We start from the raw sequence: 25,472 nt of genomic DNA, 5'->3' as shown, positions 1-25,472 counted from the left end.
AGAAATGCAGGAGCTCACCTCCATGAGTGGCTCATTTAGATATTTTTCTTCTTAAATGATATTATGTTGTTGATTCTCATATGATTTAAGTAACTTTCTCATCTATTGTTACTCTCATGGATGCAATTTGAATGTCCTCATTTGCTTTAGTAATTATTAGATCATTCCTGGATATTAGTAATCATTCAAAACAAATAACTACGTAGAAATTTCAAAAGGTTTAGCTAGGGGATTTACTTTATTTTATTTTTTATTGCTGGGGTAATGTATAGAGGGGTTACAAAGATTTAGCTAGGGAATTTTCTGAGTAAGAAAATAAGTTGAAGAAGAAGAGACATCTGGATTGGTTCCATATCTTAGCTATGGTAAATAATGCTGCAATGAACATCATTGTGCTAGTGGCTTTAGTATGTCCTTGTTTCTGGACATTTGGGTGAATGCCCAGGGATGGGATTGCTGGGTCATGTGGGAGCTCACTGTTTAGGCTTCTGAGGAATCACCACACGGCTTGCCAGAGTGGCTGAACAAGATTACACTCCCGCCAATAGTGCAGTAGAGATCCCTCCTGGCCACATCCCCACCAGCATCTGTTGTTATTAGATTTCTTGATCATGGCCATTGTACCTGGAATGAGGTAGAATCTCAGAGCTGTTTGGATTTGCATTCCTTTTATGGCCAGAGATGTAGAGCATTTCTTCATGTGTCTACTGGTCATTCTTATTTGTTCTTCAGAGAAATCTAAGTGTTTAGCCCACCTTTTAATGAGATGGGTGTTTCTTTGAAGATTTGTTTTGGAGAGATTCAATTTTTTGAGCTGCAGGTATATTTTAGGTGTGAGGCCCTTATCTATTGTGTGGCTACTGAAGACCTTCTCCTACTCTTGGGCTTTCTATTTAACTTGCTAGCTATGTCCTTGCCATACAGAAGCTCTGCAGTTTAATGAAGTCCCATTTGTGCAAACTTTCTTTAACTTGTTCTTTTTGGGTGTTTATTAGAAAAGTTTCCACTTGTGCCAAGGAGCCTTAGTGTTTCTCCTGTTTCTTCCTGTAAAATTTTCAGCGTCTGCTTTTACCTCAAGGTCTTTGGTCCATTTGAAATTAATTCTTGGGCAGGGTGACATATAAGGATCCAACTTTAGTTTTTTTTCACAGGTGTTTAAACAATTCTGCCAATACCATTTGTTGAAAAAGCTGTCTTTCTTCCAGCCAGTATTTTTGGCTCCTTATTAGGTGGCCCTAGGTCTATGGGTTGATCTCTGGGTCTTCAGTTCTAATCTATTGGTCCTCAGGCTTGTTCTTGTGCTAATGCCAAGCTCTTTTTAGTATGATAGCTCTGTAATAAAGTCTGAAGTTTGGTACTGATATTCCTCCAATGCTGTTGTTTGTCTCTGTCAGTCATGGAACTTGAACTGTGGGCCTGGGCATTGTCCCTGAACTCTTCAGCTCAAGGCTACCACCCTACCCTTTGAGCCACAGTGCCACTTCCACTTTTCCAGTGGTTAACTGGGGATGAGTCTCACAATCTCTAGTGCTCAGGCTGGCTTTGAACCGCAATCCTCAGATCTCAGCCTCCTGAGTAGCTAGGATTACAGGCATGAGCCACTCACACACAGGTTTCCAGTGCTGTTCTTTTTGCTAAGCATTGTTGTTGCTATGTGGGGTTTTTTATTATTCCATATGAATGTTTGTGTTGCTTCCTCTATTTCATTAGAGAATGATTTGGGAATGTTGATAAATGTAGCATTGAATTTGTACATAGCCCTTGGTAGAACTGCTATTTTCACGATGTTAATCCTCTCAATCCAGAATCACCTTGTGACTTTTTCAAGCAGTACTGTTAGATGGTTTTAAGGAACTCCCCCCCCAAAATATTCATTACCCTCAATATTATAATGAATGACTGAAATAGCTGACCAAAAATCTGAGATTCAATACCCAGGCCTCAAAGGGAAAGAAAAAGGTGACCACTGACATCTAAGTTTCTAGCAGGACTGACCATAGAGGCTCAGTTACTTTAGAACTCATTTAACATTTCCTGTGAGACTTTCCCAAGTGCATGACTTAGCTAGCAAAGTGTTTCTCCAGGTGCAGAATTGAGACCAGTTGTGCAGGCAGAGAGCCTGGCAGGCATTCAGCTTCATAATCACCTCTCACCGGAGACCTTCTGAATTAGAACTTCTGAGAGTAGAGCATGTATCTCTGAATTTGCACAATTCTCTAGACAATTAATATGTCCTTCAAAGCTTGCAACCACAAAACTACAGGCATCAAAACCTTATATTTGCCAATCCATTCTGTCTCTATATACAAATTTCAATAATCCCAAATCCAGGTGCCAGAGACATAGAAAATGATTCATTCTTCTCATTTGGCACATAAGTGTTTTGAAAGATGTCATCTATAGCAGCACATAAAAACCTCACCAACTCTATTCTTTGGGAAATGTTTTTAAAGTCAATATGATTCTAGAAAAAAATGTCAGAGGTTGTGATGACCTTTAATACCTACGTGTACACTTAGAAGACAAGTGGTGAGTTTCTAAATCTTGAATGAGACAGATTGAAAAGACTATGGAAATTCTGACAAGAATAATAATTTTCAAACTGGTTTGAGGAACCACGACTTTTAAATTTTTTACCATGAGAGAAGGCAGAGCTAACTGTAAATGAGCATGTTTTTCAACCCATTATTTAATGCATATATATCTATATATTTATTACACTAATGAGCAGTGAAGTGAAAGTTTTCTTTTTATTAATTTATTAACATTGATTTTTACATCATATTTCAAATGACGTGTTTAACAAACAAGTATTCAAGAAGGAATCTCTATAAGCGTCACTGGCACTTAGATTTTAGAACATAATCAAAATTAGGCTGAGGGTTTGTATTAATCTCTGTAGTCAAACATTATGTTTATAGAGTCATAAGTTTTTATGCTTATGTCATTGTGTTTATATTTTTAAATTAAGAAATATTGTCATTTATGGGATTATCTAAGTAAAGAATCTCCTAAGCTCTTCAAAGTATCTCTTTGAAAAATCTTTACTGAACATAGTTCAAATTAATTATACTTTTATGCCAAAAGTCCCATTGTGTCTTTTAAAATCCATGTTCAAACCAGGAACTGGCTAAAACATGTAATCCTAGCCATTCAAGAGCCTGAGGATCATAATTCCAAGCAAGCTAAGATAGAAAAATTCATGAGACACTTCTCTCTAAGTAAACAATAAAAAGTTGGAAGAACTGTGGGCCACATGTTAAACTAGTAATCTAACACTAATGTAGAGACAGTGCTCAATCTTGAGGACCAAAAAACTAAATTAATAGGAATAATAGTAGTAGTAATGTATACTAGATTTCAAAAATTACAGATTATCAGGTGCTGTAGAAATAAAAGTGATTAACAAATAAGTAACTTACATGAGTTTCTTTAATTGAATTTCACATATGATTTCATTTTACAGGTGCTAATACAAATTGTATTTTCCAAATGGTTAGGACAAACGGAACCAAAATAAGTGGATTCCTCCTTATGGGGTTTGCTGAAGAAGGCCATCTGCAGCTCTTACATGCCCTCCTGTTCTTGGTGATGTACCTCTTGGCTTGACAAGCAACGTCATCATTATCATCATCACCACACTGGACCAGCACCTCCAGTCTCCCATGTATTACTTCCTGAAGCAACTTTCCCTTCTGGACCTCTCCTTCATCTCCGTCACAGTCCCCCAGTCCATTGGCAACTCCCTCACAGGCAATGGCTACATTTCCTATGGTCAGTGCATGCTCCAGGTTTTCTTCTTCACGTCTTTGGCCTGGGCTGAGGTGGCCATTCTCACGGTGATGTCCTATGACCGCTATGCAGCCATTTGCTTCCCACTGCACTATGAGCTCATCATGGATCCCAGAAGCTGTAAGAGGGCTGTGGTAGCTGTATGGGTAAGTGGAGGCATCTCAGGAACCCTGTACACAGCTGCCACATTTTCTATCACATTCTGTAAAGCCAAAGTAATCCACCAGTTCTTCTGTGAAGTCCCTCAAATAGTGAAGCTTTCCTGCTCCAATGATTATCTTGCGGTCATTGGAGTGGCTGCATTCATGTCTCTCGCGGCCTTTGCCTGTTTCATCTCCATTGCCCTCTCCTACATCCACATATTCTCCACGGTTCTAAGAATACCCTCTGCTGAAGGCCGGTCTAAGGTCTTTTCTACATGCCTGCCACACCTCTTTGTTGTCTCATTTTTCCTCTCCACAGGCTTCTGTGCCTATCTCAAACCAACTTCAGACTCTCCAACTGCTTTGGATCTAATGCTGTCCATCTTTTACACAGTAATTCCTCCCACACTCAACCCAGTCATCTACAGCCTGAAGAATGAGTTGCTAAAGAAAGCTGTAGGGAAGTTACTATTGGGTGGCTATTTCATTGGGAGAAAAGCATATCACCTATGTTGTTAGTGTGTTTACAATTGTATACACACGTGCTCCTTTAGTTACTGTAATTTCTTCATTGTTTAATGATAATAGAAAGCAGCAATATTTTTCCTTAGATTACTAATGTAACATATACATTTTTTCACTATATAAACTCCACTACATTTCTTTACTTGAGTCACTGAAATCATTTTGTTCTCTTAAAATAAAGAGTTAACAGCTGTGACTTCACCATATAAGTCCAATAGTTTCTAATCTTCCCAACACATCTATATACAATCAACTGTCCACACATGCACACAGGTATAACAATGGTATATTATAAAAACCTGTGAGTGTGTAAAATCACAATAACAAGACACAGTGACAGTGCCCAGGTCTTGAGTTCAAGCCCCAGAACTGGCAAAAATACAATAACAAGAAAATAGAGTGATAATATTTATCAACAATTCAAACTTACAATATTTACAAAAATACTCTCATTTCAAATGTTCATTTTAAAATGTATGACCTGTACATATCGCTTTTACATACTAGTATAAATATATATGCATTACCAAGTTCATTAGCAAAATATAACTATTGTATTTCTCTTGAATCTATAAGATACCATATCGCTTATAAGAAAATAATGTTTTTTAAAAGAAGAAAATAATTTAAGCTTTTAACAATGTGGCATTCAGTAGTTATTTCATTGTATTATTCTTCCAATTCATGTAAAACTTAAAGCTTACCTCTTCTGATTTGCAACAAATATATCAGGCTAATTTATCAAATGGTTCAATTGTCTCTTCAGCTTGACCACATTGTTTAAAAAATATGGAACAACTTATGTATATGTCAGCAGAGGTATGACCATGTCACTCTACAACTCATATGATTTTATTGTTTCATGAACTATTCCAAAAGAGACTTTCAATGGTTGATGTCATATCAGGTGCCTGAAACATAAATACTTGTACTGGTTAAGGAATATATATCATTAGAAAGTATCGAGTATATTTTTATAGCTTCAAGACTTTAACATTCCTAATATGTTCAAATATTTATTTGTTCCATATATTATTTAGCATAGCATAAAATTATAAATTTTTATAAAAGTCTTTATAACAATTATTGTGCCCCACATTGAATAACTGAACAGTTTTTCCACGTTTTTATTGTTTTACTGTAATGGTCATGTACAAGGAGTTACAGTTACCAGGTATTGAGTTTATTACTTTTTGAACATATAACTTCTTTCCTTGTTTCCTTTGTTTTTTGCTCTTCCACCTCCCCACACCCACATGTTGTGCAGTTCATGTTCAACAGATTAAGTAAAGCTGCTGTTTACCCTTCCTCCCTCCATTTCTATGCTTCCCTTAGCCCTCCCCAAATCAGACAAATTTACATACAAGACAAAAGGCACAGAAATCAAAAACAACCACAAAAGAAGAAAATTAGGGAGTGGAGACTACAATAATAAAATAAAATAACCTCTTTTATTCATTTCTTGGCACTCATTTCAATAAACATTGTTTTGTATAATCATATACACATAGTCTTTGAGTCTTACTGATCCGCTCCTGAAAGCATCCTCCTTTATCTTACTGTAAATGTTCAGTCCTGTTTAATTTATCATGTCTAAGTATAATATTTTTGTCTTTTACTATCAGTTGGGTTTACCTGGAGGATTAGGGGCACATTCTAATTATTACAAGTGAGGGAAACCATGAAACATATGATCCTTTGGGTCTTGCTTACTTCATGCAAAATAATTTTTCCAAGATTTTCCATTTCCTTACAAATTCTGTGCTTTCCAATGGAAGCATAGAATTCCATTGAGTCTGCATACCACAGTTTTTTGATCCATTTATCTGCTGAGGGGCATCTGGGTTGATTCCATATCCCAGCTGTTGTAAATAATACTGCAATGAACATGGATGTGCTGGAGGCTTTGGTATGGCCTGCTTTGTGTTCAATTGGATAAATGCCCAGAAGTGACATTGCTGGGTCATGGGGAATCTCTATGCGTAGTTTTTTGAGGAACCCCCATACTTCTTTCTAGAGTCATTAAACAAGTTCACAAGCCCACCAACAGTGCAGTAGTATTCACTTTTGGCCCCAAGGCCTCATTCCCGAACTCTGTTTTGAGGCCCTTGTTTGATGCATAGCTAGAAAATGTCTCCCATGCTATGGGCTTTCTATTTATCTTGCTATCTATAACCTTTATCCTGTAGAAAGTCTTAAGTTTGATGCAATCCCAATTATCCAGCTTCACATTGATTTGTTGACATTCTGAATCTTAGGAAGTTTCAGCAGGTGTCAAGGGTCTTTAGCGTTTTCCTTATCCCTTCCTGTAATATTTTCAAGGTTCCTGAACTTACACTGAGCTCTTTGAGTCATTTGAAATTGATCTGAAACAAGGTGATATCTAAGGATTCAGCCATCACTATCTGTTGAAAAGGTGGTCTGTCTTCCATCCTGTGTTTTTGGATCTCTTATCAAATATTAAGTGGCTATAGGTCTTTGGGTTAATTTCTGAGTCTTCCATTGGTCCTTAGGCTTATTCTTTTGCTAATGCCATTCTGTTTTTTTAATTGCTGCAGTTTTGAAGTTTTTTATTAAAGAATTTATTAAAATTGATATTTACATCATATTTCAAATGATGTTTAACAAACAAGTATTCAAGAAGGGAATCTCTATATACAATCACTGGCACTTAGATTTTAGAAAATAATTAAAATTAGGCTAAGGGTTTGTTGTCATAGCTTTGAAATTTTATATTGATCTTCATCCAGCACTGTTCTTCCTGCTAAGGACTGCTTTTGTAATTTAGGGTCTTCTATTATTCCATATGAATTTTTGGATTTCTTTCTCTATGTGATTGAAGAATATTGTTGGGATTTTTGTGGGTATTGCATTTAATTTGTAGATACCTTTGGGCAGTGTTGCCATTTTCACAATGTTAATCCATCCTTTCAGTCCAGGACCATGGAAGATTTTTCCATTTCCTTAAATCTGTTTTAATTCCCTTTTCAGGTTTTTAAGTTTCATCTTAGAGGTCCTTCACCTCTTTGATTAAATTAATTCCTAGGTATTTTTGAGGTTATTATAAGAGGAGTTGCTTTTGTTCACCTTATGTGTATCTCTTGTTTTACTGATGTTGCTCAGAATTCCACTAGTATTTGAAGAAGAATAGAGAGAATGGACATCCTTGTCTCATTTCTGTTTTGAAAGAAATGGTTGTAACTTTTCAGCATTAAGTATAATGGTGGCTGTAGATTTGTCATATACAGCCCTTATTATATTGAGGAATGTTCCATGGATTCCTAGCTTCTTCGGAGCTTTATTGTAAAGGGGTATTGAATATTTTCAACTGATTTTTTGAATCTATTGAAATGATCATGTGGTTCTTTTCCTTGCTTTTGTTGATGTATTAAGTTACATTAACTAAATTGTATGTATTAAACCACCTTTGAAACTGGAATGAATCCCGTTTGATCATACTGTCTGATTTTTTGTTGTTGTTACTTGTTGAATTCAGTTGGCCAGAATTTTATTGAAAATAAAATTCTATCTAGTTTTGAGCTGAGTTATGCTAGCTTCGTAGAATGAGTTTGGTAGTGACCTTTTCCTTTCAATTTAATTGAAATGTTTGAAGAGTATTGGGGTGAGTTTTCCTTTGAAAGCCTGTAGAATTTGGCTGCGAATCCATCGATCTAGCCCTGAGCTTTTCTTGGATGGGGGGACTTATCATTTCTGCATCTCTCAATCTCAATTATTTTTATGTCTTTTATTTTTATGCCCACTCTATAAGGAAAATTGAGTTTGCCTAGACCATGATCTTTCTATTTACACATCCCTGAAGGTGGAAGGACAGGCATACACAGCTATGCTCACCTATTTATTGATTGAGATGAGGTCTTGAGAACTTTTTGCCTGGGCTAGCCAAATAAGCCAGGTTCAGAAAAACAAAGGTGGATTATTCTCCCTCCTATGTGGATACTAGAACTAAAATACAACATGTATATGAGCACATACAGGATACAATGTGTTTCAGAGAGGAAAAGAGAGGATGGATGTTGGCATATTTTTTGAAAAGAGATGACAAGATCTGTAAAGCCACAAGAAACAGTGAAAGGCAGGCTGAAAAATAATTGTGAATCCTTGACCAAGAAGGAGATGCAAGCATAAAAAATAGGCATTCATCCTGGAATTCCTTGTGAACAGACCATCAATCTTTGACAAAATAAACATATATAGCCCATATGCCTTGAACTCAAATTTGGGGGATTAAGTGAGACAACGACTTGTCCTGCAAGACAAGCAGGAGATACATAGCTGATGGCTTCTACTATCTCAAAGAGGTATAACGTAAGGCACTGTCTTGAAAGGTATCATGCTGCTTCCTATTGAATCACACTGGGGAATTATATTGAGTTACAATGAGGACAAAACAGTAGATCAAAGAGCATATGGACACATTGTCATAGTGCTGGGATTGGTGAGGACCATAAGAGAAGAGGGAGAGATCTGATACAAACCTACTGAAAAGTTTAGGCAGTGGGGAGCTTGTGCAGTGAAGTGAATGGCCCCAACCCCATACTATGGCATCAATCCTATGCCTTAGATGGCTTTGTGGAAATAGCACAGAGCATATGGCTCCAGGAAGGTGAACATAACATGTGTTCTGCCAGGTAGGACTTACGGTTATGAGGTATTTGAAATCATTCCAATTCTCTGATCTCTTCCCTATTGAATTTTTTAATTTTATTTTATTGCCAAAGTGATACACACAGGGGTTACAGTTACATACATAAGGTGGTGAGTACATTTCTTGTTGAACATTGTTACCTCTCCCATATTTTTCTCCCACTTTCTCTCCCTCCCAACTCTACCCCCAACATATTGTCTTGTGAGTAATGTTGTTGTATTGGTTCACCATTTGCCTGGGCATGTTAGGAAAGTCTTAAGGGGCACATTGTCCTGGATTCTTGGATTTGCTTCCAGGTAAGACTAAGAGCTCCACACTATAAGCTGAAGTAGATCCAAGTACATTACAAACTTTTTCAAAGTTTTACCATAGGTAACTACCCCCCATATTATCAAAAATAAAAATATGCTAATTAAAAAACAGAATAATAAAATATCATACACAATTCACTAAGTTTTTTCATCCCACTTATGTAAGAATAGTTTGAAATATACCAACTCAAAAATGTAACATAACACATAAACAGCACAAAAAATCATATAATCATCTCGTTAGATGCAGACAGAGCCTTTGACAAAATGTAATTTCCCTTCAGGAAAAAAAAATCTGTTTAGAAACTAAGAGAGAAAGAATGCACATTTGGCTAATCTGGGTTTCATATTCTCAGCCTACCCTTCTGCGAAATGGAGGCAAAAACTGAGATCATTACCTCTGAAGTCAGAAAGGAGACAAACATGTCCACTTCTGCATTAGTTTTTTTTATTTGTTTGTTTTGCCAGTCCTGGAACTTGAACTTAGGGCTTGGCCATTGTCCTTTGACACATTTTTCTCAAGGCCAGTGCTCTGCCACTTGAGCCACAGCACCACTTTTGACTTTCTCTGTACATGTGGTACTGAGGAATCGAACCCAGGTCTTCATGAATGCTAGGCGAGCACTCTACCACTAGGCTATGCTCCCGGCCACCCATCAGCATCCTTATTGAATATTCGTATTAAGTGTTTGAATTCTGAGCTAGATCAATGAGATAAGAGAAAGAAAAACTGGGCTACAAGCAGGGAAGAAAGAAATCAGGCTATTACTATTTGCAGATAAGATCCTGTACAAAAAAGCAATACCTCTAAAAAGGAAGACTTAGAAATCACTGAGAGAATAGCATGGACTCATGTTAATTTCCAGTAACTTAGAAAGTTGTTGCAAATCTTTTAGTCCTTTTCAATGTATGGGGTGACCCTGTGATCTTTCCAGGTGCTAATACTGAGTATTTTCTTCCTTATTTTTTTTTTTGCTCCATGTCACTTTTATTGTCTTTAATCAAAAAAGAGAGGAACAGGGAACAGATGACAGGAACACAAGATGAAGCTTGAGGTGGGGTGTTCACCCTTAGGCTAGGTTTCTGAAGGAAATAGCTTTTTAAAGACCTATAAGAAGGCATTTTGCAGATGTGTAAACTTGACAATGAAATTTTAAAGCGGAACTACTGAACACATTGATTATAAAGGGTGGGGTGAACAAATATACATATTCGATGTTTCCTTGAGAGATGAAAAGACCAAAAGATTTGTGGTACTTTCTAGCTCTTTAATTTTCCAGTTATGCTACTTTGAATAACTCACTTAACTGTTCCTTTATCACAGCTATTATAAAGACTTGTGTACACCTCACAAAGTTGGAAAAGGAAATAATGTGCAGACCCTATGTAACTAGAAAGTAACATTCAAAATTTTTGTGTATTTACTCCTATTACTATCACTACCTAGCTTGGAAAATGGTCAGATAAACAAGAAAATAAATGTTGATAAGAAATAATACTTTAGCTGGAGGATTTAAAAAGTTGAAAGAGGGCTAGTAGTATGGCTTAGTGGTAGAATGCTTGCCAAGCGTGCACGAAGCCCATGGTTTGTTTCCTCAGTACCACATATAGAAGCCTCATTCCTCTTGTGTGGGGTTCTTTATGTGGTCTATAGTTCTGGTGGCCAGGCCCCTCATCGCATCATGTGCACCTATGATCCACTGGGGACTATCAGGGAGGAGGATCTACCAAACTTGATTTTCCCCAGGCGGCCAAGGAGTCACTCCATGATCCACTATAACCCCAGGGATAAGCAGCTGTACGCGGGGAATGAAGGAAACCAGATCATTTACAAACTCCAGACAAAGAGAAAGCTGCCCCTGTAACAGTGAATGGCCTCCACAAGGGAGCGCAACATGGACACTGAAGCCCCAACCCCTTAATGTAGTAGCAGTTCTCTTGTCACACCCAGGAATAGATCTACAAGGGTGAATACCTATGTGTCTTTCCCAAATGTCACTGCCTTAGGTATTTCCAACATCTATAGTTCATCCCAAATCTCCAGTTCTCCAGGACTCCTATATTCTCAGACAGTTTATCTCCAGTCTTCCTTTTCTGCTTTCCTTCATTTTCAATAACTGCCCCTCCTCAGATAATCAGAATCCAGCCTCCCTCTGATAATTCTTGGCTTTTTCTTCTCTGGCTTTTGATCAGGCTCAAATGCTTATAAATACTTTTTTCTTTCCTTTTGCCAGCCCTGAGGCTTGAAACCAGGGCCTGGGTATTGTCCTTAAGCTTTCCCAAGGCCAGCTCTCTACCACCTGAGTCGCAGCACCATTTCTGGCTTTTTCTTCCTTATTTTTTAAATCACTGTATCACATATCATGCTCATACTATGTACCATTTAGAATTGTATTTTTACTCTCCATAGTCATCATCATGAAAGACTGACTTAACCTCTCCAAATCTGAGATTCAACATATAAAACCAGTTTTACAGATAGACATAAAGATTAATTTCTGGTTTTACAACAGGCCTGAAATTACAGATTCATTCATTCATTCATGTAGGGGAAAATAAGTCTATTTATCTTTCAGAAATACATGAGTTCACAAAGTGTTCTCCATACGCGGTGCTCAGATCATTTGCTGCACCATCTAGCTTTCTGGCAGACATTCAACTTCCTGGGTGTCTCCAGAGACCTTTTACATCAGAATTTCTGAATATGGAATATCTGATCCCTGATTTTTAACAAGCTCTCCAGGCAATTTACATATTGTGTGCATGCCAAAAGCCACTGAGGTAGGAAAAAATTTATAAACGTACAGCCTACCAAACTATTCCTCACTTGTATGCAGATCTCAGTCACCTCAGAATATTTTTGCACTTAGGCCAATGTTCCATTCTACTCCACAAAAAATACAAAACCTCAACAACCTTTTCCTCTAGAGAAAAAAATAACATGGTTTTTAAAAATATGTTGGATCAGAAAGGTGAAATGTCAGAAATTCATGACCATCTTGGATGTCTACTGACAGACTAAAGAAGCTTCCAGTGAATCTTCAAATTTTTGTGGTAAGACAGAAAAGTTTTATGAAATCCTACTATGCTTCATATTGTATTTGGAAAATAAAACCACAAATTTACACAAGGAAACAAGCTTCCTTCTTCTAATGAGCCAATTAATAAAGTCTATATATTTTGTTCACATAGGTATTTAAATTTTGTCGGTATTGGGTTTGAACTCTGGGCCTGAGCATTGTCCCTGACCTCTTCAGCTCAAGGCTATTGCCCTACCCCTTAGCCTGGGAATGGTACGTGAGCTCTTCAGCTCAAGGCTACCTCCCTACCCCTTAATCCACAGTGCCAGTTTTCTGGAGATTAATTGGAGAGAAATATCTCAGGGTCTTTAGTGCCCAGACTGGCTTTGAACCACAATCCTCAGAACTCTCAGCCTCCTGGGTAGCTAGGATTACAGTGATGAGCCACTATTCCTAGCTTTCACCTAAGTATTTAAATTAATGGAAAAAACTGTATATTGAAAAAAAGCTTATAATTATGCATTTATATATGTAGAAAATCTATAAAAAAAACTTCTTAGTATGTCTGATGTTAGTTGAGGGACAAAACTTGAGATGGAAATGATGGGATGTAATTATGTCTATCCTTCTGATTTGTTTTATGCTTTTGATTAGTATTGATAAATTTTAGATATAAGTAAGCAGTAAATAAGCAAAGGCCAAGACCTAGAGTTAATGTCTCAATTCTTTTATAAAAGAATTCTGAGCTAGGAGCCGTGGCTCAGAGCTGTAATCCTAGGTACTTGGGAGGCTGAGATCTGAGGATCACTGTTCAAAGCCAACCCAGCCACTAAAGAACTTGAAACTCTTATCTCTAGTTATCCTCTAGAAAACAGGAAATGGGGCTGAAGCTCAGGGGGTATGGCAGTGGCCTTGAGCTGAAGAACTTAGGGACAATGCCCAGGCCCAGAGATAGCGAGGTAGCCTTCACCTGAAGAGCTCAGGAACCTAGTCCAAGCCCAGAATTCAAGAACCAGGACCCACAAATAAAATTCTGGCATATAATTTTAACCTACTAAAATACAGATTCAAATATTGAATTTAGGGAAGGAGGCTATCTTGGGGCTTGAACTCAAGAGTCTGGGCACTGTCCTTGAGCTTTAAGCTTTTGTGCTCAAGGTTAGCACCCTACCACTGGAGCCACTCCTCCACTTTCAGCTTTTTGGTACCTAACTGAAAATTAAAGTCTCTTAGACTTTCCTTCCCAGGCTGTCTTTGAACCACAAGTCTCAGATTCCATCCTTCTGAATAACTAGAATTACTGGTGTGAGCCACCAGCACCCAGATATTCAAACACTGAATTTATCTGGTAGCAACCAGATTTAAAAAAATACAGTGTGGAATGAATGAAATTTATATTGTGATACTTCTTTACTGATACTGCTTGAGTAAGTTTGGCAGCTTCAAATAATAACTAAAATATAAAAATTAAATATGGACAATAATTCTGTTTGTCATCTAACGAAGTTGAAGTAAAGATAAGAACAAAGTAGAACTTAGAACATGTTACAATGAGCCTTATCTATTGATCTACTGAGTTGGGTGGCAGAAACAGCAGGACTACCACTGTGGTCCAGCCTGGACAAACTAAGGAAGATTCGCTTGCCAAAGCAAACTGGAAAAGAAAGTGCTCTGAGCTTATCTCAGTAATCAGGCCCTTGCTTAGAAACTATATGAATCTGGGTTCAAGACCCACTGTTATAACAAGTTCATTCTTTAAAAGAGCAAAGACGAAGAAGAAGCAGAATGATTCTGCACTGGACATCACCCTTCTGTACATCATCTTGACAATAAAATAAAATTAAAATATATAAAATTCCAAAATCCTGCGCAAGAAACTAGGTTTCCCTTTGAGATATCTACTGCTTTCTACCACTAGCCACTTCCCAAAAATGTTTAGTGGGTATTTGAATATTTTTGGTTGACATTTTTTAAAAAGATTTTATTAAATCTGATCTTTTGAATCATATATCAAATGTCAAGTTTAACAAACAAATATTCAAGAATGGAATCTCTAAATGCAATCACTAGCACAAAAATTTAAGAAAAAATTAAAATTAAGCTGAGACTTTGTATGTCATATTGAACTATCTACATCTATAGACTATATATCATAGAGAAACTAAGATAAAAGTTCAATATAAAAATAAAAAGCAATTTAAAGAAAGAACTCTCTGTTTTATGAAGGTTCTTTGTAGTACACGATGAAAATCAATTTGGTTGTTTCACCTGAAGGGAAAATCAAGAGCCATTAAAATTAACATTGAAACAGAACTAGGTGCATCACTCAAAGAAGTTATTGCTTGTTTACTACTATAAATTGAAAACTCCACATAGATAAAAAGAGTGTTTTTCACATTTCGATTATCAATATCAAATAACAAGCTAGTAAAAAATAAGTACTTACAACATTAATCATTGTAATAAACAATCATGATAATATACAACTTATTTATTTATTTTTCCAGTGTGGGATTTGCAGTCAGGGCCTGGACACTGTCCTTGGGCTTTCTCAACACTAGGGATCTGTCACTTGAGCCACAGCACCACTTCCGGCTTTCTCTGTGTATTTGATACCAAAAATCAAACCGAGGGCTTCGAGCATGCTAAGCAAGCGCTGTAACACAAGGCCATGCTCACAAACCCTATAATTTATTTCATTACATCTCTAATGCATTCCCTTTCTTTTGTAATGTTCCAGCTGCTTGCCGCCACACTTTATATTTTCAAAGTGATGAACACAAATGGGACCACAGTGACTGGATTCCTCCTCATGGGGTTTTCTGACCATCGGGAACTACAGATCTTGCATGCTTTCCTGTTCTTAGTGATGTATCTAATGGCTTTAGGAGGTAACTTCATCATTATCACGATCACTACACTGGACCAGCACCTCCAGTCCCCCATGTATTACTTCCTGAAGCAACTTTCCCTTCTGGACATCTCTTTTGTTTCTGTCACAGTCCCCCAGTCCATTAACAACTCCCTCACAGGCAATGGCTACATTTCCTATGGTCAGTGCATGCTCCAGGTTTTCTTCTTCACGTCTTTGGGCTGGGCTGAGGTGGCCATTCTCATGGTGATGTCCTATGACCGCTATGCAGCCATTTGCTTGCCATTGCACTATGAGCTCATCATGGATCCTAGAAAATGTAAGAGGGCTGTGGTAGCTGTATGGGTAAGTGGAGGCATCTCAGGAACCCTGTACACAATTGCCACATTTTCCATCACATTTTGTAGAACCAAATTCATCCACCAGTTCTTCTGTGATATCCCCCAGTTGATCAAGCTCTCCTGCTCCAATGATTACCTTGCAGTCATTGGAGTGGTCATGTTTATAGCTATAGCTTCCTTAATCTGTTTCATCTCAATCGCTGTCTCCTATGTCCACATATTCTGCACAGTTCTAAGAATACCCTCTGCTCAAGGCCGGTCTAAGGTCTTCTCTACCTGCCTGCCCCACCTTTTAGTTGTCTCATTTTTCCTCTCCACTGGCATCTGTGCATATCTCAAACCAACTTCTGACTCTTCAACTGTCTTAGATCTTCTGCTGTCTATCTTTTACACAGTCATTCCCCCAACACTCAACCCTGTTATCTACAGTCTGAGGAATGAGGCTCTCAAGAAAGGTGTACAGAAGTTAGTGTTGGGTAGGAAATTCATTGAGAAAAAAAAGTTTTTGTGGTGCCATTAATGGCTCTCCAATGTTATGTGCAAGGAAACCCTGTTAGTGGAACTCCCTCAACCTGTAGGTAATGTTAATGCAAAGCAGTTGAGAAACATTGTATTCATAAACTGCTTTTGTGGAGTAGCTCTTGGAACCCTGCTGTTTGCCATATTCGCTTCAGCATGTACACACTCAGGGATGCAAGCAGTCAAGAGCCAGAAGACGCCTGGCCCCACCTGCCTGGAGCAAGTGGGGCGTGTCTCAAGACACAATTGGTGATGGTCAGCCGTATTTGATGATGTGGCTGCAACAGCTCCACAGCTCAATCTGTATTTAGCAAACACATTTTGTAAAATAAAGATAGATCTGCACCAAGAGTCTGGTCTCTGGAGTCTGTGTTACTCATGGGCTCTGCTGCCATTGGGCGTCTGATAAGGACACCCAAAACTTGCGCCCAAATGCAGGGCACAACTAGCAGGTAGTGGAACTCTTCAAGCAATTATGTGGAAAGGAATCTTGGAGAGCAGGCACCTTTACTTTCCTGATAGATAGCTTGAGCAATTTTATGAAACTGTTCTGTCTCTCTGCCTGTGGGGATTGCAGGCAGGATATCTGATGAGTCTACATGGGACTTCCCCATCAGGTCGCCATTCTGAGTTGCCCATGGTCACCAAGACAGGAGCCCCCATGGAAAACTCTTTCGCTGACCCTGTAGATAAAGGTGTGGGCCAAAAAATTTATCCATCTCGGATTGCTCTCAAACTCAAAAATGAAAGCAGGCCTCCCCTACATCCTGCCGGGTCTTCCATGGAGGTGATGCCCCTGGACCTCCTCAGGAATCTCCTTGGGTGGGGAGCCCTTCCCTCAGTAAGCATCGCCCATGCTTCCTTCATGCGCCTTGTCCTCCTCAGGAATCCCCTGGGATGGGGAGCCCTTCCCTCAGTAATCCTCTCCTATGAATTGTTACTAATCTGATGGTAAAGTGGGTGATGTGATTAGTATTTCTTAAACTTGCCCCCTAAAATGTATTAAATTGGGAAAAAAGTGATTTAAAAAGAGTGAAAAGGAAAATTGGGGCTAACAAAATGATTGTTTAATTGCTATTTCAATTCTCCCTTGTAAGCTTTTTTGTAACAGTTTCCTGAGGGCCCAGAGAAAAGAATAGCAGGTCCTTAGTCACATGTAGATTTGGCCCTTACCAAGTTCCAGGTAAGATTATGCTTACAGAAACATTTGTAATCCTGCCTTACGAATGCCTGTGTTACTAGGCAAGAACTTGTAAGTATTGTAGTTTACAATCCAAATTTTGCTCTAAGCCCTAACTGAGCAGATTTTGGGCTAATACCAGCCACACATTCAGGAAAGAAGCTTTGAACCTGAGGCTTTGTGCCTATCAGTCTGTAAAATAAGCTAAGCTTTTAGGGTCCCGAGTCAAGTATAGAGACAACTCCCCTGAGTCAGCTTGAAGAAGTTACAAGAGATGGATCTTCGACCAGACTCCACTCCTGGGACTTTAGCTAGCCTACTCTTGGCCATTGGGTTCTTAAAAAGCAAATAAAAATGGGGAGATACAGGTACCTAAGGCATTAGGCCTCAAGATAAATTTTTTGATACTTTATGTACATTGAACTTTAAAATGTTTGATTCTAAAGGATTTCCCCCTACTTGTAAGCATTGGAGCACCATGCTACCTTGCCCAAACCCCTGCCCCTTGTCCAATGGAAGGACCTGATCACTAACACCTGGCAGGAGCCAGCCCCTCTGTTAACAATGGGGTGAGGGTTTGTTTGTGTTTTCCAAGATGGAGGAGAGAAGCCTATCTGGATTCCCGGCAGATATATATGTCCCTATACAGCCCAGGGAAATGGAACTGGTGCAACAAGAACTGAAGAAGATGAGCCTGATGGAGGTGTACCCTGAAGCCCACCTTGAGGACAGCCCTGGATCAGAAGCCCATAAGAATACCTGGGGGTAGGGAGGGATTTTTAAAGCCCTGGTTCTACAGGCCCAAAACCAAATACTGGGCCTATTATTCACATTCAGTCCCTGTGTTTCTCATAAGGTTCTTAGAGAACAGTTTCTTAGAGATCAGGTTAAAACTGTTCAGTTAATGGTGGTCCAACAATAATATGCTGTGCTATGAGATGCTGAGTGGGACCCCTATGAGGTTGGCCCCAGCCCTAGCCCGGATATATAAGTGCAGACCAGAGAACAGAAGGGTTTCCTTTGTGGACGTTGGCCATCTCCCCTACTTAAAATCTCCATTTGGGTCTGGCAACCCTGCAGGTGAATTGCCTGAAGAGCTAGGGTCATAGTCAGTGATGAGGAAGAACCTCAGAGGGGATCAACCTAAGAGGGCACACTCTCGAGTAAGGCAAGCACCTGCTAATGAAATGAATAAGGGGGAGATATGGAACACATCACAAATGGAAACCCTTGCATCTCCTGGTCTTGGGACCGCACCTGGCTGAGATGGTGTCTGCCGCCCCATCAGAGGATATGGCTATGATTTGTGACATAAAATAAGGCCACTTCTGGGATATGCCCCCAGAGAGCACATGATCCACCTTCTTAGCATAACTTTTAACTCTCGAGTTTCAGGAATAGGCAATCTACAAGTTTCTGCCACCACAAAATGGCCTCTAGAGACACCGCCACAAGCTACAGCCAACTTACCTGAGTCCTTCCTCCACCTTTGTGACCTCGACACTATGGCCCGGGACATCAACTATCCAGAAAAAATCGCCCTGGGCTGCTCTGCCAGATATGGATGCCACAGACTCTCCTCAAAGCTACCTCATCCTATGCCTACCCTGGCATGGGAACCAGAAGAAACAGGAACTGTTGAGGACTGGAATAATAAACCTGACTCCCAAGCAGGGGACCGTGATATGATTATGAACAATTATCTTCCCTCAGAGCATGCTGGGGAGGACATGGGGCCTGTGATTCCCATTTATCCCAATCCTGTTTCTGAAACCCAGCTAACCCTAGTCCTCTTTGGCCCACCAAGCCCATTTCCACAGCAACAGGACCCATGTTTTCCTTAGCGAATTAGGTTGAGTCTAGCCAATGTCTTTGTGCACCATTTAGGCCCCATCCTCCATTCCGTGATGAATGTCCACAAAAAAGAAAAAGGGGGACCTGTGGGGTAGCTCTGGATACCCTGCTCTTTGCCATATGCACTTTGGCAGGTACACAGTCAGTGACGCAAGCAGTCAGGAGCCACAGGGCACCTGGCCCCACCTGCCTGGAGCAAGGGGGGCGTGTCTCAGGACACACTTAGCATGGCTGCTAAGCTCCATCTGTATTTAGCGAGCACATTTTGTAAAATAAAGATAGATCTGCACCAAGAGTCTGGTCTCCGGAGTCTGTGTTACTCGTGGGCTCTGTTGCCATGTTACTCACCTCGTAGATGTCCAAGAAGGACGCTCATATGCTTTGTTTAAAGGCAATTTCTTTGTACAATTACTTAATGAAAATAAAAATATATTTTAATAAAGCAATATTTTTGTAGTGCATACTACCTCTTCTAAATACATATATGTTCATCTGTGTGTTAAAGGTAGTTGTACAAAAGAACTAATACGAGTTTTAACAATTGTGGCACCAGCCTAGTATACCAGACATGCACACATGCCTATATATCTTTTATGCATTCAATTTTAACCCTACTACAATAACATAAACCTATCAGTTTCCTTTTTCAATGATACCAGTGTATACCAATGTATACCAATGATACCTTTCTACACCATTTTTATTGTGCCAGGTCAGGGGCTTGAACCCATTCAGAGCCTACGAGCTCTCCTTGAGCTTTTTTGCTAGTGTTCCAACACATTGAGCCACAGTGCCACTTCCAGGTTTTTGGTGGTTGATTGGAGATAAGTCTCATGGACTTTCTTGCTCAAGATGACTTTGATTTGGGATCTTCAGATCTCAGCCTCCTGACTAGCTAGACAACCCAGATCCTCACAAACTTTGAAATATTACTTTTAATCAATCTATTTTATTGAGTCTACTGAATTAGATAACAAGTATATTAACTCCTATCTGTGTTTTTATCTTCAATATTGTTATTTAGATATTATTTTTTTGAAGTTTTAACTTAGGGATTCAAACTGGCTAGAAAACCTCTAGACAACTTTGCCCCAAGTTGTTATGCGTTAGTTAAATTCATAATGGAGTCTGCCATTGTAAATGAGTCAACCTCAGATGGTGATCCTCCTACCTGTACCTCCTACATAATCAAGGTTACAGTAAAATGCCTTTGCATCCATACTGAAATGGACTCCAGGCAGTCCTGGAACCATGACAAACATGTTCTTTAGCCCTCAAATAACTAGAAATGCAGGAGCTCACCTCCATGAGTGGCTCATTTAGATATTTTTCTTCTTAAATGATATTATGTTGTTGATTCTCATATGATTTAAGTAACTTTCTCATCTATTGTTACTCTCATGGATGCAATTTGAATGTCCTCATTTGCTTTAGTAAATATTAGATCATTCCTTGATATTAGTAATCATTCAAAACGAATAATTACGTAGAAATTTCACAAGGTTTAGCAAGGGGATTTACTTTATTTTATTTTATTTTTTGTTGCTGGGGTAATGTATAGAGGGGTTACAAAGACTTAGCTAGGGGATTTCCTGAGTAAGAAAGTAAGCTGAAGAAGAAGAGACATCTGGATTGGTTCCATATCTTAGCTGTGGTAAATAATGCTGCAATGAACATCATTGTGCTAGTGGCTTTAGTATGTCCTTGTTTCTGGACATTTGGGTGAATGCCCAGGGGTGGGATTGCTGGGTCATGTGGGAGCTCACTGTTTAGCCTTCTGAGGAATCACCACACTGCTTTCCAGAGTGGCTGAACAAGATTACACTCCCGCCAATAGTGCAGTACAGATCCCTCCTGGCCACATCACCACCAGCATCTGTTGTTGTTAGATTTCTTGATCCTGACCATTCTAACTGGAGTGAGGTAGAATCTCAGAGCTGTTTTGATTTGGATATCTTTTATGGCCAGAGATATAGAGCATTTCTTCATGTGTCTACTGGTCATTCTTATTTGTTCTTCAGAGAAGTCTAAGTGTTTAGCCCACCTTTTAATGAGATGGTTGTTTCTTGGAAGATTTGTTTGGAAAGATTCAATTTTTTGAGCTGTAGGTATTTTTAGGTGTGAGGCCCTTATCTATTGTGTGGCTGGTGAAGATCTTCTCCTACTCTTGGGCTTTCTATTTAACTTGCTAGCTATGTCCTCGCCATACAGAAGCTCTGCAGTTTAATGCAGTCACAGTTGTGCAAACTTTCTTTAGTTTGTTGTGTTTTGGGTCTTTATTACAAAAGTTCACACCTGTGCCAAGGTACCCTAGTGTTTCTCCTATTTGTTCCTGTAAAATTCTCAGTGTCTGGTTTTACCTCAAGGTCTTTGGTCCATTTGAAATTAATTTTTGGGCAGGGTGACATATAAGGATCCAAGTTTAGTTTTTTTCCACAGGTGTTTAACCAATTCTGCCAATACCATTTTTTGAAAATGCTGTCTTTCTTCAGCCAGTATTTTGCCTCCCTTATCAAAGATTTGGTGGCCCTAAGTCTATGGGTTGATCTCTGGGTCTTCAGTTCTATTCCATTGGTCCTCAGGCTTGTTCTTGTGCTAGTGCCAAGCTCTTTTTATTATGACAGCTCTGTAATAGAGTCTGAAGTTTGGTACTGATATTCCTCCAATGCTGTTTGTTTCTGTCAGTCATGGAACTTGAACTCTGGGCCATTGTCCCAGACCTCTTCAGCTCAAGGCTACCTCCCTACCCCTTGAGCCACAGTGCCACTTCCACTTTTCCAGTGGTTAATTGGGGATGAGTCTCACAATCTCTAGTGCTCAGGATGGCTTTGAACCGCAATCCTCAGATCTCAGCCTTCTGAGTAGCTAGGATTACAGGCATGAGCCACTGGCACCCAGTTTCCAGTGCTGTTCTTTCTGCTAAGGATTTTTGTTGCTATTCCATATGAATATTTGTGTTGCTTCCTCTATTTCATTAAAGAATGATTTGGGGATATCAATAGATATTGCATTGAATTTGTACATAGCCCTTGGCAGGACTGCTATTTCACGATGTTAATCCTCTCAATCCAGAATCACCTTGTGAGTTTTTCAAGCAGTACTGTTAGATGGTTTTAAGGAACTCCCAGAAAACATATTCATTGCCCTCAATATTGTAATGAATGACTGAAATAGCTGACCAAAATCTGAGATTCAATACCCAGGCCTCAAAGGGAAAGAAAAAGGTGACCACTGACATCTAAGTTTCTAGCAGGACTGACCATAGAGGCTCAGTTACTTTAGAACTCATTTAACATTTCCAGTGAGTCTTTCACAAGTGCATGACTTAGCTAGCAAAGTGTTTCTCGAGGTGCAGAATTGAGACCAGTAGTGCAGGCAGAGAGCCTGGCAAGCATTCAGCTTCATAATCACCTCTCACCTGACACCTTCTGAATCAGAACTTCTGAGATTAGAGCATGTGTCTCTGAATTTGCACAATTCTCTAGACAATTAATATGTCCTTTAAAGCTTGCAACCACAAAACAACATGCAACAAAACCTTATATTTGCCAACCCACTCTGTCTCTTTATAGAAATTTCAATAATCCCAAATCCAGGTGCCTGAGACATAGAGAAAATGCTTCATTCTTCTCATTTGGTATATGAGTGTTTTGAAAGATGTCATCTGTACTGGCACATAAAAACCTCACCAACTCTGTTCTCCAGGAAACGTTTTTAAAGTCTATGTGATTCTAGAAAAAAATGTCAGATGTTGTGATGACCTTTAATAGCTACGTGTACACCTAGAAGTCAAGTGGTGAGTTTCTAAATCTTAAATGAGGTAAAGAGAAACGACTACAGAAATTCTGACAAGAGTAACAATTTTCACACTTGTTTGAGAAACCATGATTTTTTAATTTTAATATGAGAGAAAGCACAGCTAACTGTAAATGAGCATGTTTTCCACCCATTATTTAATGCATACATATCTATGTATTTATTACAATAATGAACAATGAAGAGAAAGTTTTTAAATTAAGAAATATTGTCATTTATGTGATTATCTAATTAAAGAACCTTCTAAGCTCTTCAAAGAATCTCTGACACAGGTAAGTAATAAAGAAAATCTTTATGTGAACATAGTTTAAATTGATTATACTTTTTTTAAATAATTTTTTATTGTGATTAATGGGTTCACCAGATAGAAGGTGCATAACTTCACAAACATTGATACCCATTGTCATGACATGCACATATAAAACATATCAGATAACAAGGTGAAAAATTGTAACAATGTGAGATAACCAAGGGATGGCAAAAGAGATGAGCTATAACATAGTACATTAAGGACAACAGTCACTCATTATATGGCTTTTGTTTCCTTATCCTGGAGGTCCTTACATTTCTGTGTCTTTTAAAATCCATGTTCAAAGCCAGGAAACTGGCTAAAACATGTAATTCTAGCTATTCAACAGCCTGAGGTTGAAGAACATACTTCCAAGCAAGTACAGATAGAAAAATTCATGAGACTCTTACCTGTAAGTAAACACCAAAAAGTTGGAAGAACTGTGGGTCACATGTTAAACTACTACTCTAACACTAATGTAGAGACAGTGCTCAGACCTTGAGGACCAAAAAAATAAATAGGAATAGTAGTAGTACTAATATATACTAGATTTCAAAAATTACAGATTATCAGGTGCTGTAGAAATAAAAGTGATTAGGTAATTTACATGAGTTTCTTTGACTGAATTTCACATATGATTTCATTTTACAGGTGATAATACAAATTGTATCTTCTAAATGGGTACGACAAACGGAACCAAAATAAGTGAATTCCTCCTCATGGGGTTTTCTGAAAATCGCTATCTGCAGCTCTTACATGCCCTTCTGTTCTTGGTGATGTATCTCATGGCCTTGACAAGCAACGTCATCATTATCACCATCACCACACTGGACCAGCACCTCCAGTCTCCCATGTATTACTTCCTGAAGCAACTTTCCCTTCTGGACCTCTCCTTCATCTCCGTCACAGTCCCCCAGTCCATTAACAACTCCCTCACAGGCAATGGCTACATTTCCTATGGTCAGTGCGTGCTCCAGGTTTTCTTCTTCACGTCTTTGGCCTGGGCTGAGATGGCCATTCTCACAGTGATGTCCTATGACCGCTATGCAGCCATTTGCTTCCCACTGCACTATGAGCTCATCATGGATCCCAGAACATGTAAGAGGGCTGTGGTAGCTGTATGGGTAAGTGGAGTCATCTCAGGAACCCTGTTCACAACTGCCACATTTTCTATCACATTCTGTAGAGCCAAAGTAATCCACCAGTTCTTCTGTGATATTCCTCAAATAGTGAAGCTCTCCTGCTCCAATGATTATCTTGCGGTCATTGCAGTGAATGTTCTCATAGCTGTGGCAGCCTTAGCCTGTTTCATCTCCATTTGCCTCTCTTACATGCACATATTCTCCACGGTTCTAAGAATACCCTCTGCTGAAGGCCGGTCTAAGGCCTTTTCTACATGCCTGCCACACCTCTTTGTTGTCTCATTTTTCCTCTCCACAGGCATCTGTGCCTATCTCAAACCAACTTCAGACTACTCAACTGCCTTAGATACTGTACTATCTATATTTTACTCAGTCATTCCCCCAACACTCAACCCTGTCATCTACAGTATGAGGAATGAAGTCATGAAGAGAGCTATACAGAAGTTAATGTTGGGGGCCAGGAGCATGGCCTAGTGGTAGAGTGCTCACCTACCATGCATTAAGCCCTGGGTTCACTTCCTAGGTACCACATATGCAGAAAAAGCCAAAAGTGGCAGTGTGTTTCAACTGGTAGACTGCTAGCTTTGGGAAAGCCCAAGGACAATGCCAAGGCCCAAATGTTTCCTCCCCAGGACTGGCAAAAAAAAAGTTGAATAGATAATCACTATGACATAAATGTTTTTTTCATGTAATTAAGGGATCTCCCATATTACACACCAGGAAATTTCTATTAGTGTAATTCCTTCAACATATAGTCACCATAAAAACCAGCCAAGATGTTTCATGTTCATAATGGCTTTGTTGAATGGCAAGTTTGTTGTACAATTACTTAAAGATTGTAAAACTATATTTTTAAGAGGTAATCTTTTTGTGGTTCATGGGGCTTGTAATCGGCCTGGGCGCAGTGCCTGAGCTCTTCAGCTCAAGGCTACAACCCTACCCTTGAGCCAAGCCCCACTTCCCATTTTCTAGAGGTTAACTGAAGAAAAAAGTCTCCGGTCC

General features: G+C 39.1%; 2 protein-coding genes and 1 pseudogene across 2 annotated transcripts; all 3 read left to right on the top strand.

The window, feature by feature from the left end:
• The first annotated feature begins 3,492 nt into the window (after positions 1–3,492).
• Positions 3,493–4,454, top strand: LOC150048027 (olfactory receptor 14J1-like; annotated as a pseudogene).
• Positions 4,455–15,233: 10,779 nt separating this feature from the next.
• Positions 15,234–19,680, top strand: LOC150048026 (olfactory receptor 14J1-like). The gene is made up of 2 exons (XM_090355251.1): positions 15,234–16,139; positions 19,579–19,680. Exons 1-2 carry the CDS (start codon positions 15,270–15,272, stop codon positions 19,678–19,680), a joined length of 972 nt encoding a protein of 323 aa, XP_090211377.1. The 5' UTR covers positions 15,234–15,269.
• A 4,325-nt stretch (positions 19,681–24,005) lies between these two features.
• On the top strand, positions 24,006–24,944 carry LOC150048025 (olfactory receptor 14J1-like). Its single transcript, XM_090355250.1, has one exon. It carries the CDS (start codon positions 24,006–24,008, stop codon positions 24,942–24,944), a length of 939 nt encoding a protein of 312 aa, XP_090211376.1.
• Positions 24,945–25,472: the final 528 nt, after the last annotated feature.

Source organism: Megascapheus bottae, chromosome 22 (genome assembly GCF_031878675.1).
Source record: "Megascapheus bottae isolate mThoBot1 chromosome 22, mThoBot2.hap1, whole genome shotgun sequence".
Classification (NCBI taxonomy): Eukaryota; Metazoa; Chordata; class Mammalia; order Rodentia; family Geomyidae; genus Megascapheus; species Megascapheus bottae.
This window is presented reverse-complemented; position numbering and strand designations above follow the sequence as displayed.